Source organism: Poeciliopsis prolifica, unplaced genomic scaffold, assembly GCF_027474105.1.
Source record: "Poeciliopsis prolifica strain line A6 unplaced genomic scaffold, Auburn_PproV2 SCAFFOLD061, whole genome shotgun sequence".
Classification (NCBI taxonomy): domain Eukaryota; kingdom Metazoa; phylum Chordata; class Actinopteri; order Cyprinodontiformes; family Poeciliidae; genus Poeciliopsis; species Poeciliopsis prolifica.
The window spans coordinates 729,718-745,247 of NW_026562436.1; the positions used below are offsets into that span (position 1 = coordinate 729,718).

The window sequence follows — 15,530 nt, forward strand, 5'->3', positions numbered from 1 at the left end:
GGTTTGATTAGATAATTTTTGTTTGCAAAGTGGCTAAAGATGACATCTGTTTGAGAACTGGTGCAGGTGAAACCACTGCACCACAGAACCCAGTTTAAAACATACAAACTGTTTGCTTTTAAAAATAAATGTGTGTACTTGGTTAAAACACTATTTAGCCATCAACTTAAAGTAACATTTTCAAAAAAATATTTGAGTGTGAAACAGAATTAGTTCATTGATATAGTTAAATATTTCCATAAAAGAGTCAACTAACTGCTATGAATTAAATTTGAATTTAGACAGAATTTTTAAGCTGTGCACACACATCATGTTCCAGTTTGTTTGTCATTTGATTAAAGTTCCACCTGTTCCTTCCTTTATTTGCCTCCATGCACAGATGTGTCAACAATCATCATGGACATCCACACTGACGTACAAACACACACACACACACACACACACACACACACACACACACACACACACACACACACACACCCACACACACACACACCCCACACACACACACACACACACACACACACACCCCCACACACACACACACACACACACACACACGCACACACAAGGCTGAACACTGAGGTGAAGCATACACTCGTTCACTGGACTTTAACTTTTCATTTTCCACAGTAAATGAAGTTTGTACAAGATGTAGACCACAAAATGAAGATAAAGACCCACAAATAGCACACTGGTGTACAGCATGAGTGTTTGTGTCCATGTGGGGACCCTGTTTACCCGCTAAGTAGGTCTAAGGGGAAAGTGACAGGATGAATGTAGGTGGGCTTGTGTGATGTTTGTACGTTGTGTAGATTTGTTGCCACTAGGGAGGTCTGAACGAGGATAAATTGAGTTGACAAACCTCATGGAAGGATCTGTCCCAGCTGTCCTTCCCTGTCGTTTCTTTCTCCTCTCTCTGAAGCTGCCAACTCTAACACTTCTGATCAAATTGTGTGTGAGTGTGTGCACACAGTCATATGCTCGCTTCCAGTGTTTGTCGGCCCAGCTGTCTCAGATCCAGACGGGCCTGGGGGAGTGAGTCCGGGCCGGGTTGCACAGAGAGCACACACACCGTGAAGACTCAGAGCACTGAAAATGAAGTCACTGTGAACCAGAATCCCAAGAGTCTCTCATTTGTGTTTCTGATTCCTCTTTTCAATCACATACAACATGCGACAGTGCAGCTGCTTCCGTTCTCCCTCCCATGGCTGGCGTATGACTGTGTTGTGCAGAAGGACCGCTCATCTGGACCGGCTCCAGACTCTCTTCAAAAAAAAGGCCGTAGTGGATGCTTGGACATCTGTTGCTTGACATTTAGGATTGTGTGTATGTGGTTATGCCTGGAGGAGTGTGAGTTCAAATTTATGATATGAAGCGTAGAAGTGTTGGCAGAATGGACACACACACAGTCACAGAAATGTGTTGGAGTAACGGCACTGATTGCTGGCTGCTGCTTTTAGGTCCCACCGAATCCTGAGAGTCTATTGACCCCTGGGCTAACAAAGTCTGAGCAGAGAGAGAAGAAAAAGAGATGTGTCAGAAGGAAAAATGCATTTTGCAGGTCTGCTCCTTCCAGACAATTCCAAACACCAGATGCTATTTTGTTCAAAATTTGTCCTAAAGTTGAGGTTAGCCATGTTTTGTTTAGCATTCATTATCTTCTAAGTCAAGGAAAACAATTAATATTCATTGAGTTTTGATTTATTTTGTTCTGCTATGAATTAGCTGGCAGCTTTTAGCATCATAAACTCTGCTTTGGAAAGATGATCACTGGTGAAGAGTCACTTTCCACCACCAACATTAGTTTATTCTGATGTGACTCGTCTTGCTTACCCACATTAATAACTGCATAGTCCTCAGAAGCAGGCAAGATGGTAATTGTTCATTCTGGATGCTAACGCTAGATTCTTGGGAATGCTCAAACTCTGCTCTTGCTAACACAGCTGTTCATGCCACAGCCATCTTGATAGTCCATAGTGCCATTCAATCCTCTGCTGTGATGGCTTCTTAACACATCATTAACAGAATCAAATGTTAGATGTTATAGAATTCTAATTTAGCAAAAGCTTTTTGAAACATTGTTCTATTAAAGAAATTACTTTGTTTTACAGTATAAACTGATTGAACAACAAACAAATGATGTTGTTTGTTGGCTTTTAGAGCTAATTTCACCTAATTGCAATTGCTCATGTAACACCTGGTTCTTAAATATTGTAACTGCATTGTCATTTTATTAATTACTAATTTTTCAATCTTATTCATCCATCCATTTGCTTTACACTCTTATCCCACTGTGGTCAGGAGGAGTGCTGATGCCTACATACAGCTGTCAACGGGTGAGAGGCGGAGTCACCCTGGAGGACAGGTCACCAGTCCATCACAGTTCAGTTTTATTCTTAAAAATCATTTATATAAAATTTGTTCAATCCAAGGGTAGCTTAAAAAATAAATAGAACATATTTGAAAGCAAGCTGTCACAATGAGAAGAGTCAGTTCATGATATATTAATAAACATTTGAAATCAATGCTATCGGTGTGTGAGCAGAGACTAATAAGGTTTGTTCTTAATTTATGCATTATCATAAAGCATGCTGGATGCATAATTATGAGTTATCAGACTGAGGGGATGAATCAGCGACTCACCTCCTCACACACATAGTCTTCAGACGGTATGCACTTCTGACCTCCATCCTGAAAAACATCAGAACACACAGAATTGTGAATACATCCAGGTGTATCAGAGACCAGCATGAACTTCATCCACATGACTGTCTTTGGTGAGAATGACCAGAGACAGTCATGTTTAAATCCTATTTATTTTAAAAGAATAATGTTTTTTTTTTCAACAATACAATTATTAATTCAAGCTCTTTTCATTTTTTTACTCTCAGAATACTTAGCATTGCCTTTTCATGTTGTAAGTCCCAGCTAATGAACTTTACTCTTTTAACCTTTTGTCTTGTTACAAATCCTGAACTTCCATCCACAACACTGCTCTCCCTGAAACTGAGCTTCAACTATCTGACGGTTCCTCTTCTCCAGAACCCCAGATGAGACCTGACCAGGGAGGCTTTAGAGTGTGATCCCCATGTAGTTGGAACACGTTCGTTTTGATTAGAGGAACCACCACCCCAGTCTACTAGTCCAGGGAAACCTAGAGCCGGTCCGGCATGCTTCCTTTGGCTTGGAACTCTATATTTTATTTTATTTATCAACAATATAGAAGAACAAAGCTTCATTCTAAAGATTAGCAGACAAAATAGCAGAGTAGTGTGAATCTCACATTGTGCACAGCAGTGTAAACAACAGCAGCAGGCATGTTGCACCCAACCATGAAACACATATCAGGAGCATTTAAGTCAGAATGAGACGGTGGAGCTGTGAGGGTCTGTGGAGCATCAGGCACAGCAGTGGGCACATCCACACACTCCTCAAAAGGCCTGTGTATCAGTGGGTCACAACACTGATGTGTTGAGTCAGAGACGGATCAGATGCTCTTTATGGAAGCACATACTTGATCCTAGCTTAATATCCAAACAGTTTTTCCATGATCATGACAAATGGTAAAACACTCTGCTTTATTAGGCCGCCTGAGCTTAACTGATCTGGTGAAATTAGTAACAGTGATTCTTATTGTTGTAAATTTAAATATGCCAAATGAATTATTTTATATTTAGGGGATGATGCCCAGAGAAAAGAGGACAAAAGAAAAAAATGGCAGAACTTCAGAAAAGATGAGGAATCAGGTGAAAAGGTGGAAAGGAAAATGGTTTGGATGAAAAAGACACTTTTCTAAGTAGTTGGACTCCTCAGTGAGAGCCAGTGTTTCTGTCTCAGTCAGGACATTTTCTTCAGGTGTATGTGAGCACAGGGAGAAAAATCCCAGCACTCACCGTGTTTTTAAAACAAGGACTTCTATTTGAAGTCACTTCTAAATCTTCAAGTAAGAACTTTTTAGAAAAGTGCTGCTGTGATTGCTTGTGCTGTTCATGCCGCACTGCAGACTGAGACAGGCCAGAAATGACAACAGGGAAGCCATTAACTGGATGACTTTCTTTGCATTGTTTTACATTGTTTCCTTAGATAAGGTATTTGAAGGTATTTAGTGCTGGTAAATTGCATCATGCCATAGTTAATATCAAGTCATCACATATTTTCTTTCACCTTTTAGCTTCCCTCTCATGTGGTGGTATTTTCGGTAAAAAAATAAATAAATCAGTCAGTAATGTTCACATGCTTTCAAACTGATTTAAATTATTTAATCTCAAAGCCAAACAATCTTGATGGTTCGCTCAAATAAATTTCTAGATGTAGCCATCTTAAAAATGTCTATAAGTGATTATACTGAGAATTCAGGGATGGAAAAAACGTTCTCCTTTTCAGTGTTTCTGTTTTTCTCTGCTATGTCTCCAACCAGCTGAGGTCCAGATTCAGTTTATGGCTGGAGCCTTCCCAAACCAACACTGAGTTAATGAAAAACAAGCACACAGACACAGCCCTCAGTTGTCATGTTTAAAGAGACTTTAAGTGAAACAAAACACAATATATTATTTCCATAATGAGGCCCCAAAGACATAAGAGAAGCTATCAGTAGTTCATTTCATTGCATTTTATTTCTATAGCACCAATTCACAGCGAATGTCCTCTTTACACTTTACAAAAAAGTGATTTCAATTCAATCACATTTACATTCCAATTGATTCTACATATTAAACAGTGCAGTAAACTGCATTCAGCTCAGTTTATTGAGTTTAATGCAGGAAAAAACCTGCAGCAGAACCAGAACCAGGTTCAGTATGAGGGGCTATCCTTCATGACTGACTGGGTGTTAAAGAAGTCATTTTCATATTTACATTTATCTGTTAACTATTCTTTTCTATTTATAAAATAAACAGTTATCTTTCATAAAAAAACAAAACATATTACTGCATTATTGTATTCTTTGTAAAAGGTGCCATTAGGTTGTACAGCTGCATCTCGGTGATGTCAGCTGAAGGCTGGTAAAAACAATAAAAACAAATTTTATGCAGGACCAGCCTCTGGCACCTCTGTGCTCCACGATGTCAGCAGGCTGGACAGAAAAGGAAAGGCTTTCAACCCGGAGGCAGGTCTGAATTTAGACAAGCTAAACAAGAATAGAGTATGAGCTGTGAGCGGTGGGACAGAGACACAGACATCTCAGCTCCTGCCTACCAAAACACAACACAGAGACAAAACACACAGTCAGCTGCGCTGTTAGCCGACATCCAGAAACTCTCAACCGATTTGCTGGAGATCTGACTAAAACCAAGAGGATTGAGAACATCACCCAGTTCTAAGTCCTTCCACTGAGAGAATAGACTTTCTCTATTCTGAACTGAACAGTTTACTATTAATATTATTATTATTATAAGAAAACTAATATAAATGGGCAGAAAAAAATATCTAAAACATACTTACCTTTGAGCAAACTTAAGCATGCTAAGGACACTTTCCTTAATTATATTTTCATCCAGATGGTGAAAACATTCAGGCTTTGATATGTGGAAAGTGATGCCGCTGCAGAACAGAACCTTCTTCTGGGTTTAGCTACAAGTTGATTCTGATGAGTCAGCTGATTAGTTAGCTCCATCTTCATTCATCGGTTTCTCATCCAGCCACTAGTTGTCTTCATTACTGACAGACATTAATGGCAGACAGACACTAAGCTGCAACATGCACCACCGTCTTCCTCTTTTGGTGACCTTGGGGAAGAGACCGGCTACTTTTGATTCCCTGCCATACATTTGCACTTTATTTTTTGACTTTCTTAGGAACCCACACACTAACTGTATGTCTAAAGTCAAAAATCTTATTCTTTGTCACAAAATCACAGAACATAGAAAGAAATTCAAACCTTTGAAATGACCTTCACTTTTAAAAAGATGATGGATTCTGCTTTAAAACCCGTTTCAGAAGCCGACTGCATTTACATTCTGCCTGAAACTGTACATACCCTGACTGCAAACCCAGTAAATGATTACTGTAAACTTTAAACACTTTTAAAGTAATGAAGACAATTTATTCTGCAAAAGCTTTAGAAGTCAATGTTTGTGAACAAACTGTTAGTAGTTGAGCCTCAAACCCACTGTGGATCAAATAGACAAGAATCATCAGACACCCATAAGACTCTTGTTTTAAGAAATGTGAATAAAAAATGATTATCTTAATAGTGTGTGGTGAAGAATCCTCAGTTCTGAATGACTGAGGACGATGACATCATGAGCTGAGGAGTCGGTGTTCTTTTCATATTCTATTTGAGGTTCACCCAATTCAACTCCATGAGCAGATCTTTGTGAAATATTAATGACGAGCCCACAGGGGGGAGCCCCTTCCAAATCAATCTACTGTGGACAAAAGGATATTTGAGAGCGGAAGGCAAAAAAAAAAAAAAAAAAGAATTTGATTTGCAAGCATCAAGAGTTCTTACAAAACCATCAGAGCAGCCTGCTCAACTAATACACAGACACGCTTCTTTTTTTTCCTAATCTCTTGAGCAAATAGAGCAGCTTTAGTGCAGTAGGATAGTGTAAACCTGAATCACACCAGCAAATGAACCCACTTTGTGAGTCTGCCTCTTGGACACCGAGGCTGTTATCTGGACTTTTTGTAAAGAATAAAAATAAAGCGTTTCATTTATTTGGTTCCGAGGTTTTGAGAATCAGAAAACAATGTCTGCTCCCTTATAGGTGTATTAATGTCAATATGTGATCTCAGACCAACAACACATGATTTATTATTGGTGTCATATTTACTGAATAGGCAACTTATAGTGCTGCAGTAAAAGTAATTTTTAATGAAAAAAATATCCTCTGACAATATTATAGAAAAATTTGGAACCACTAATTTTTTATAGTTATTTATTGATGTTTACAAGAGTGGATAGACCCTCTTTATCTGTTAAATCAGCCTCAAGGACAGTACTTTGACTAGGCCTCTTTAACCCCTTTGTTTTCAGCCGTTTTGTTCATAACTTGATGTACGCCAGCCTTCCACTGTCAGACAAATAGCCTCACATTTGAGTCAAGAACTCTTGATCGGGTCATCCTAACGGTGCTTTTGCACCAAATGCGTTTTAAGCATCAGGCACATCTGGTTTACATTCAAAGTCTATGTGGAGCATTGGATGCATTGGAAACGTGCCTCCACATAGACTTTGAATGTATAAATCAGACAAGTAAGTCAGACACTAAAAAAGTGTTGGATGTGAAAGCACCATAACGCCACAGTATTTAAGATTCACAGGAACCTTCAACTCTTATTTCATATGGAGTTGCTGTAAATCTTTCTCGTGTCTCTTCATGTGGGCATTACTGTAGATAAATACATGGTACATCCTACAAAATTAAAGTGTTCTTTGTCTGATGATAGAACACTAACAAGCTGTGGTGACTCCTTATGAGAGAAGTCCAGAGAGGAAGAAGATCCTCCTGATTTCAGCACTGATTGGTCTCCAAGCTTTGGATGCATCAGATGAGCTTCTTTACTCACCTGCAGGTTGGCACAGGTGGAGATCATGCAGGCAGTGTCTACAGGCTTGATGGCCTTGCCGTGCAGAGAGGGAGCCAGTTTGGAGATGATGGGCTGATCAGGTGGCAGGAAAGTGGACGGTTGCTCGGTTACAGGAGGAGTGGCTCCTTCAGATCCATAACCAAATGACAGGATGGCATTTTCTGAGAGGCCAAACAGAGAGAGATGCTCAGAAAGCTTTGGCCATATTAGACACTCAGATTTGCACCACAAATATTCTTTCATCACTTGTTGTTCATGCTAAAAGCCGCATCACTGTGACAATAAAATGACTGTTTGCGCTCCGCGACACATTCAGTGTCTAGCCTCTATTTCACACAGAAACAGCCATCAGAAAGCTTTCATTACTAATCCTTTTCAAGACTTTTATCCACTTAGACGAAAAACGCAAAAAAGTCCCAAAAGTTTCAACTGATTTAAACTTTTTATCCAGTCATTGGAAATCAATGCAAATCAAAATTGAAAAGGCTACATTCAAACACAAGAATCTGTTGTTTTTGCTACTTTAATTAAATCAAATAAAAGAAGAGATTATCTCACATAATGAAACATTAAAGATTTTTAGCTGCAGTTCCTGTCTGAGATACATCCATGACGTTCTTTGAAGATACTTTAGATGGCAACATGAAATAACATTTCATATTTAAACTGAAACAAATTATGAGATTTGCATTGATTGTTGCACATTACATTTACCCTCACATGCACAGTCCAAACTGACTTAAATGTGTCAGTTGATCTATGAGAGGTTTATGGAATTAAACCCAAAAGATTTGACTCAAGTAATGCAGTTTATAAGAATATTATCCCTGACTGAATTTATGTAAACTTCTGAATTTAAAGAAAGTTACAGGGAAATGTTTTCTGGCATTTTAGCAAATTAAAATAATTTAGATAATTCTAGCTGACCTGAACCTAGTGAAGATTAGTCTGATTTAACTTCAGACAGTGAGGAAGATGCGTGTTTTTGTGGTGTGTGCAAACATCTGGTTTCAACTGCAGTAGCTGTGATATACAGTGAATTAATTCACACATGAACTTACACCGAAGTCACTGAACTGCGACTGATGCAGTAACAAGCACGATGTAAAGGTATTCATTCAGCTAATTTAAGGTTGTGGAATCCAAAGGCTGGTGCAGAAAACAGTGTGTGACCTACTTTGAAGAGCTCAGTGAAAGATTAATGATCACAATCCTTGGAGATAAAGTTAATATTGCATTAGAACACATCTCTCTGCAGCACCTGACATGTTCAAGTGTTAATGTAACATTCAGGTCACTGTGGAAAACCTCACTGACAAGTACAGTGATGGAGCACTAAATACGCTGAGGGGAAGGAACTAGTCAGTTTCCTTAGAGTCTTTGAATTTGTTTAAACAACAAAAAAAAGCAAGTAAAAAAAAAAAAAAACACTTGATCAATATTAACCCCCTCAATTTTTTTCTATGCTTTTTAAATGCCATGTGTTTTTACATAGTGATGCCCAAGGAATCAATATCAACAGGAATCAAAGAGATCAGAGAAGAGGGTTCCAAAAATGGAGCAGAATGACTGAATACACAACCTCTAACTGCTGAGGTAACAATAACAGGTGGAGTGAAGTATCTGACAAACTCAGATCATTTCCGTGGATGTCTGCATTATGAAAGAAAGAACAGAGAAGAAAGAGGGAACACAGCGCCTGGCCCAGCCTGCAGGCCTGCTGCTCCTCTTTCAGTCCATGTTTATGAGCTCATCATAGGAAGTTCATGAGGGATGCTACACACACCCTGAGCAATTATTCAGAGTAAGGTGGTTTTTAATTGTTAAGAGGTGAACGTTTTTGTGACCCTTAAAACTTTTGTGTGCCTCCATCACACAAAACTGGTTTGTGTGATGGAGGCATAACAATGAACCCATCTTCCATTTATATTGTAGATGTTTAATAGTTAATGTTAAAGAAGCATATGTACAGCTCATTTAAATAATATTGCTGGGTTTTCAACTGGTCTATTTTAGTGTGGAACTGATAAGCCTCTCAGAATTTCAATAGACTATTGGAGCTGCAATGGTACAAAAATTGTTCTAGCAAAGAGTTTGAGGACCTAAAATGTGGCAGTTCATCTTTTTCTTTTTTATCGTCACTTACCGCCACCATTTTCCCAGCAGGTGTGCACACTCTATAAAATAAAAGTCTTAAATTTACGGTAAAATCCTGGAGGTTGGGGTTGCTTTACCGTATTTTTATGGATTTTACAATATTCTCCAACTACAGCTGCTGGTATTGTACTGTAAATTAGAGACATATTTTTACAGTACAGACAAAACATTCCTGGGGGTCTGTGCATAAATCATTAGTTCGGGACTGAACAATCACAGGAAACGGTGTAGCTCCCATTTCCTTTCATGGAATGGGGATTTCATAATGGGGTTTGGAAATGTTGTGTTTTAAATAAGAAAGTATTGGGATCAGAATAAAATATTTTCGTTCATCTTGGATTGTAAATGATGAATTGTTCTGTTTGGTTCTTATTTGTCTTAAATATTCTTGGAAGACGTTCTATTTTTAAACATGCAGATGTTGCTTCATTCCTCGTATTGACTTCTTTCAAATTAGATCCAGTTGTGTTTAAGCACTTCGTCATTCTTTGTTCATATTATTACTTTGAGGATTGGGGTACACACTTTGCAATAAAAAAAAAAGGTTTCACTGATGTTATTGTCAGCATGTTTAAATCTGCCAGTTGGGTCCCACCTCCATGACCAGCATGTAACAAGAAGCAAGGAGCATCTGATCATCTGCAGCTTTTATGAGGAATTATTCTGTTGCCCAATATTTTTTTTTTTTTTTTTCAAATTGAGTAAAGTCAGGTAGTTGTATTTTAAATTCTATGTCACTGAAAGAGGTGCTTGTCCAGTGAGCCATCCAAGCCAGAACCATTTCTCAGGGTTATGGTGGCTAATTTGAGCAAACAAGGAACAGCAACAGGAGAAAAGGAGGAGAGGATTAATGCAATTATTAAAAGACAGAAACTGTCACCAGACATTGCAGCAGAAAAATGGGCAAGGCGTCGAACTGAAAAGTGGTTGTGTTTAACTGTGATTTACCCATTTAATCAGACATTTTATCAGTTTGAAAGTTACAAAAGAGAGAGAGTGGCACAGAGGTTAAAGGTTGGGTTAGTGGAAATGGTGGGAATCAGTCTCTTGTGTCTTTGATCTATTTTATTCAGAAGGTGGAACATGGATGAGGAGTAAATTATAATCATTGTCCAGCTCTGTGAAGGACAAACCTGAATGTCAAATAAAGATGTTCCAGGAGCCGTTTAGGCAGGTGGAGATGTGGAATGAACCATGATGAGAAAAATAAATAAATAAATAGAGAAATAAAATAAAAGAGGCTCTTTAGTTATCTAAATGAACTAGGCTATTTAGTGGGGAAGTAATTCATCAGTGAAATTGTTTATGTTGGGAAAGTTGTTGATGAGGTTGGTGGGATGAAGGATTGATGGACAGCACTGAAATTCCAACATTATCTTGCCTTCTTATCCACACTGATTCATGGAAGAGGTGGAAAATAAACATGTGTATCAGTAACTGTCAGAGCAGCATGAAGAACATCCACACCCAAAGATTCAACTGGTTTATATGCATTCATATCTTCATTGTGAGGCTCATTTTTATTTTCTTTTATTATTCATCAGTTATTGCCAGTTATTGTCTGCACCTTTATACAGCAAAATTAGAACCGATTCTATTTTTGCCTGTCGCCAGAACAAGCATGGAGTCAATCTAACAACTGCAAAGACAATGAGTACATCATCTGCATTTTCAAAAGAATTAACCATGACAGACTATATTTTCTTAAAATCCTTGGTATATTAATGGGTATTAATAGTGCTTAATACATAAGCACTCAAATCTGGTCAAATGTAAAGTAGTTGATCATTTATGATGTTTTTTTTTTCAAAACAGCAACTATGAAAGTATCATTAAAGCTCTTTCACTTTAATTGAACAAACTCTTTTGAAGGTTGTGGGCTGGACCATGAAGCACTTTGTATACAGATATGATATCTGAGCAGATAATCATATTGTTTCTTTATATTTACTTAAAATTTTACAATGATGATTTCCAGAGTTTGCAAAGTCTGCTTATAAATCCCTTCTGTTTGCTGTAGAAATACTATTTCTGGTGACTCCTCTAATCTTTAAAAGCTCTTTGAAGAAAATTGGATAATATGATTTACAACGTTTAATTTCCCTCTGGGATTAATAAAGTGTTACTGAATTAAACTGGATTGAATTTAACATACCTAATTTCGATTGAAAACTGTTTCTCTTTTTAATCTAAAAACTGCTGATTGCATTCAGCGTTTCACACCCGTTCTGTGAGAAACACTTCAACATTTCAGAGATGCGTGTTCATCCAGCTGCTCTGTGTGTTCAGTTGGTGTTTGATGTAGGGCCCAGAGGTCGTGCTGCAGCTACATTACTGATATTTAGAGAAAGTGTCTTGGGATCTTGAACACATTGTCTCTGTTCTGGTTTTCTTCCTCCACCTGATCTGATCTTTCTTCTCCATTATTTGCTCTCCTTGCTGATATGTCAGCCTCAAACAGAACTGAAGAATGTCTTAGGACATGAGAGGAGTCTTTAGAAATAATATTGACTAGATCAATGTTGAATTATCCTCAGTCAGTGAAGCAAAACCTATCTGAGGAAGTTTTTACCATTACCCCTCTGCAACATAGTAGATTTAGGAGTTATCCAAACAGAAATGGGATAAGTGGACAGAGCAGACCTGCTCTGTCCAGTCATTTCATCAACATCGCAAGTTCTATCACCAATAAGCTAGATGAGGTTTGGGTGTGTTATGATCGTCACCATGACAGGACTGGATGATAAAATCCCTGATGTTGTGATGGAGCTTGAGGAGCTGGACAGACAGAACTGCTCATCATCAGTCCAATTTTTCATATTTGAGCTTTTCTTACAATTACTTTTCTGTAGGTTACAAATTAACCCGTAACAATAATAGCTCACGTTCTATGTTAATCTGAAGAAAAGTTATACAAAAATCTAAAATTATATTTAGTTTAATAAAAACTACATATTATTAGTTTAATAATATTAAACTCTGGTGGGTCAAATGGGAGCCATTTTGAAAATGTGCTAATGTATCAGTCCAGTTTCCCACTGCCCCGCACTGGTGAGGTCACACTGCAGCAGTCGCAAAAGTACCCTTGTCTCAACGCTAGCTTATAATTAATATATTCACCTTCAGTCAATTTAATAGTCTCATCTGACCCTGACATTTGTAGCTTTTGTGTTTATGTTGGCGACTGGATTTGACACCTTCATTTGTCACACACAGAAACATCTACCAGCTATGTACTGCCATGATGAGCTCTGCCACCCATTTATGAAATTTAAATCCAACCACAGCCTGGCGCCCGCATTGTTCGGTCTATCTGCTCACCTGTATGAATACACTTGCGACGCTCTTTCCAGCGCTCTGAACGCTGGCCCCTGGGCAGCAGGGATATTAAACCGGACAATATCATCAATCAATAAAATCCTCTCAGACCAAACATGAAAATTTGACCATATGCTGCTAACACTTTTGTCAACAACTCTTGGGTGGAAGTGAGAGCGCAGCGCAATACAAATAATGGCCCGGGTGGAACGCGGTGCGCAAAATAATAAAACATAACTCAATGAAGCTTCGAGGCAGATACATTTTCCAAAAGGAATTTTAATAATCAAGATACTCAAACGAGTCGAAGGATTGTTACAACCCTAATTAGAGCTACATAAAGGATTGTGAATGATGGGAAGCCAGCTGAATTCTCAGCATCTCTTCTGTGTAAAGAATGTGTGCATTAACTGCTAACTACTGGAACTGTAATCCTGACTTCTCTATAAAGATGTTTTCACTCAGTCTTTGTTTAGTGACTTTGTGCTGCATTTTCTCTGTGTGGTTTTGGTTTATACCCAGCAACAGACTTACTGAGGCAAGTGTTGTGGGTGAAGTCCCGATGGAAGGCGTCGCAGTCCTGCTCCTGATGACCCGTGCCCCTGCAGGTGCACCACAGGCTGATGGTGATGTTGGTGGGGCTGTTGTCGCTGTAGTTCGGTGTTACGTCTGAGCCTGTGTTCCGACAGAGCACAGAAAGGAAGGGGGATAACTAAGATGAAGATTATCCAGGAAGAAAACTGAAGAGGATTTTAACAAATTAGGAATAACATTACCGGATAATTCACAGACAACAAATGAATCACTTGCAACATGTATGTGAACACTACACTAAAGGATCAAGAAATGGTTGAGGAATTATGCTGATAATAGGCATGCCCAAATGCAACTTTTTCACAGCAGGCTGATTTACCCATTTTGGATATGGACACCCTCTAAAAAACCCCAATTGGAGCCACTTCCCTATGTGGAACTAAATCAGATATTTACCAAAAAGCCATGTTGCAGTTAATTCACATTTGAGGCAGACATGATACATTTAGAAATAAGCAATGACTGAAAAAAAAGAGTTATGAATGTCTGTGTCACTGAAGTGCATTACATCCAAATTCCACTGCTCATGACTCTGACTACACATCTCAACAGAACTGGGGGATCAATACCTGCTGTGTGATCGTAGCCTGTGACTCACTGCTCAACACGGTAAAGACGAGCCATCTGTTACAACATAAACCTGTTTCCTACTACTTGTTTGCATGTAGTTGCTATTCATCATGGGTAGTTAATGACAGTGACGTTAGTATCTTTATGTTTACAGAGTTATATGTCTGTATTGTGGGTTAAGAAGAGGAAATACGGAGAAATGGGCCAGCAGGGAACCATTCACCCAAAGACTAGGTGTTTAGTCTCTTTTCAGTCTGAAGCAGCCTTACCAATGAGGCCCACATAGGACATGAGGCAGCCTATGTAGTTGTCATAGGGACAGCTGGTGACGGTGTGAGATGTCATCTGGCAGTTCATGTGGAAATCAGCAAGGCGAGACCTGCAGTAAGCAGACAAAAACACATCAGTCTCCAAACTACAAAGGAAATGCACATGGAGAAATGATAATGGGAGGAGTTGATACGGCATTGGTCCATCAACAGATGGAAGCACAAAGTCCTAAAACATCCAGGTAGATGGCAGGATGGACTGTGGATTCAGAAAGCATCGTGGACCAGAACCAGCAGATGATATGCTTAAACTTCCCATGATTAGTTTTCCTTCTTCAACTCCTGATGTGACTCGTGGTTTTCTATGAATGCAGTGTGTATAGCGCCACCTTCTGAGAGATCTATAATTTCTGTTGAGGGAGCCCGTCAAAGTTAGTTATGTAACTGAGTCAAAACCTGAGTCAACATTGTTTCTTCATGAGTCCACGGTGCCAGCAAACTGATTCAATCCAATCATCAGACAAAACCTGCTAATTCAGGGTTAATGAAGGTCTCAAACTTATTCAGTATTAGCTAAACTTAGACACAAATACTATAAAACATAAATGTTTCTGAAGTCAGTGTATTGAATCATATCAAACAGTCGGAATCTTTGAAGCAAGTTTCTTATTATAATTATATTATAACAAAAACCTAGCAGTACAGATTGGATCTTTTTGTTTGTTTGTTTTTTTTTTTACCTTTGACATAAATCAATCAAGTTTATTTGTATAATCACATTTAAGCAACAAGGCAGTTCAAAGTGCTTTACATAATAAAAACACAAAATAAAAAGTCATAAAAAACATCATACAGTGAACAACAAAGAAATCACTACCAAACATTACAGTTCGACAAGTGCCATCATCAAAATCATCAAATATGTTGTTCAATGTTTCATTTGTTATGGTTATAAAGCAGCTCTGAACAGGTGGGTTTGAAGGCAGTTGTTTTCCTGTTTTCTGGAAGTTTGTTGTAGATTTGTGGTGTATAGAAGCTGAATGCTGTTTCTCCATGTTCGACCTCTCAGGTCTCTGAGGTTGATGAAAC

At 38.5% G+C, this 15,530-nt stretch overlaps 1 protein-coding gene across 1 annotated transcript in view; it reads right to left on the reverse strand.

Annotated features, from left to right (window-relative positions):
• Positions 1 to 528: 528 nt before the first annotated feature.
• gfra2b (GDNF family receptor alpha 2b) overlaps positions 529 to 15,530 on the reverse strand; it is an 89,131-nt gene continuing 74,129 nt past the window's right edge. The window contains exons 7-11 of the mRNA XM_055060792.1: positions 14,442 to 14,551; positions 13,543 to 13,683; positions 7,513 to 7,694; positions 2,647 to 2,694; positions 529 to 1,509 (exon numbers count right to left, since the gene is read on the reverse strand). Of these exons, the coding sequence (XP_054916767.1) occupies positions 1,366 to 1,509; positions 2,647 to 2,694; positions 7,513 to 7,694; positions 13,543 to 13,683; positions 14,442 to 14,551 (625 nt within the window). The 3' untranslated portion in view covers positions 529 to 1,365. The remainder of the gene's footprint in view (positions 1,510 to 2,646; positions 2,695 to 7,512; positions 7,695 to 13,542; positions 13,684 to 14,441; positions 14,552 to 15,530) is intronic.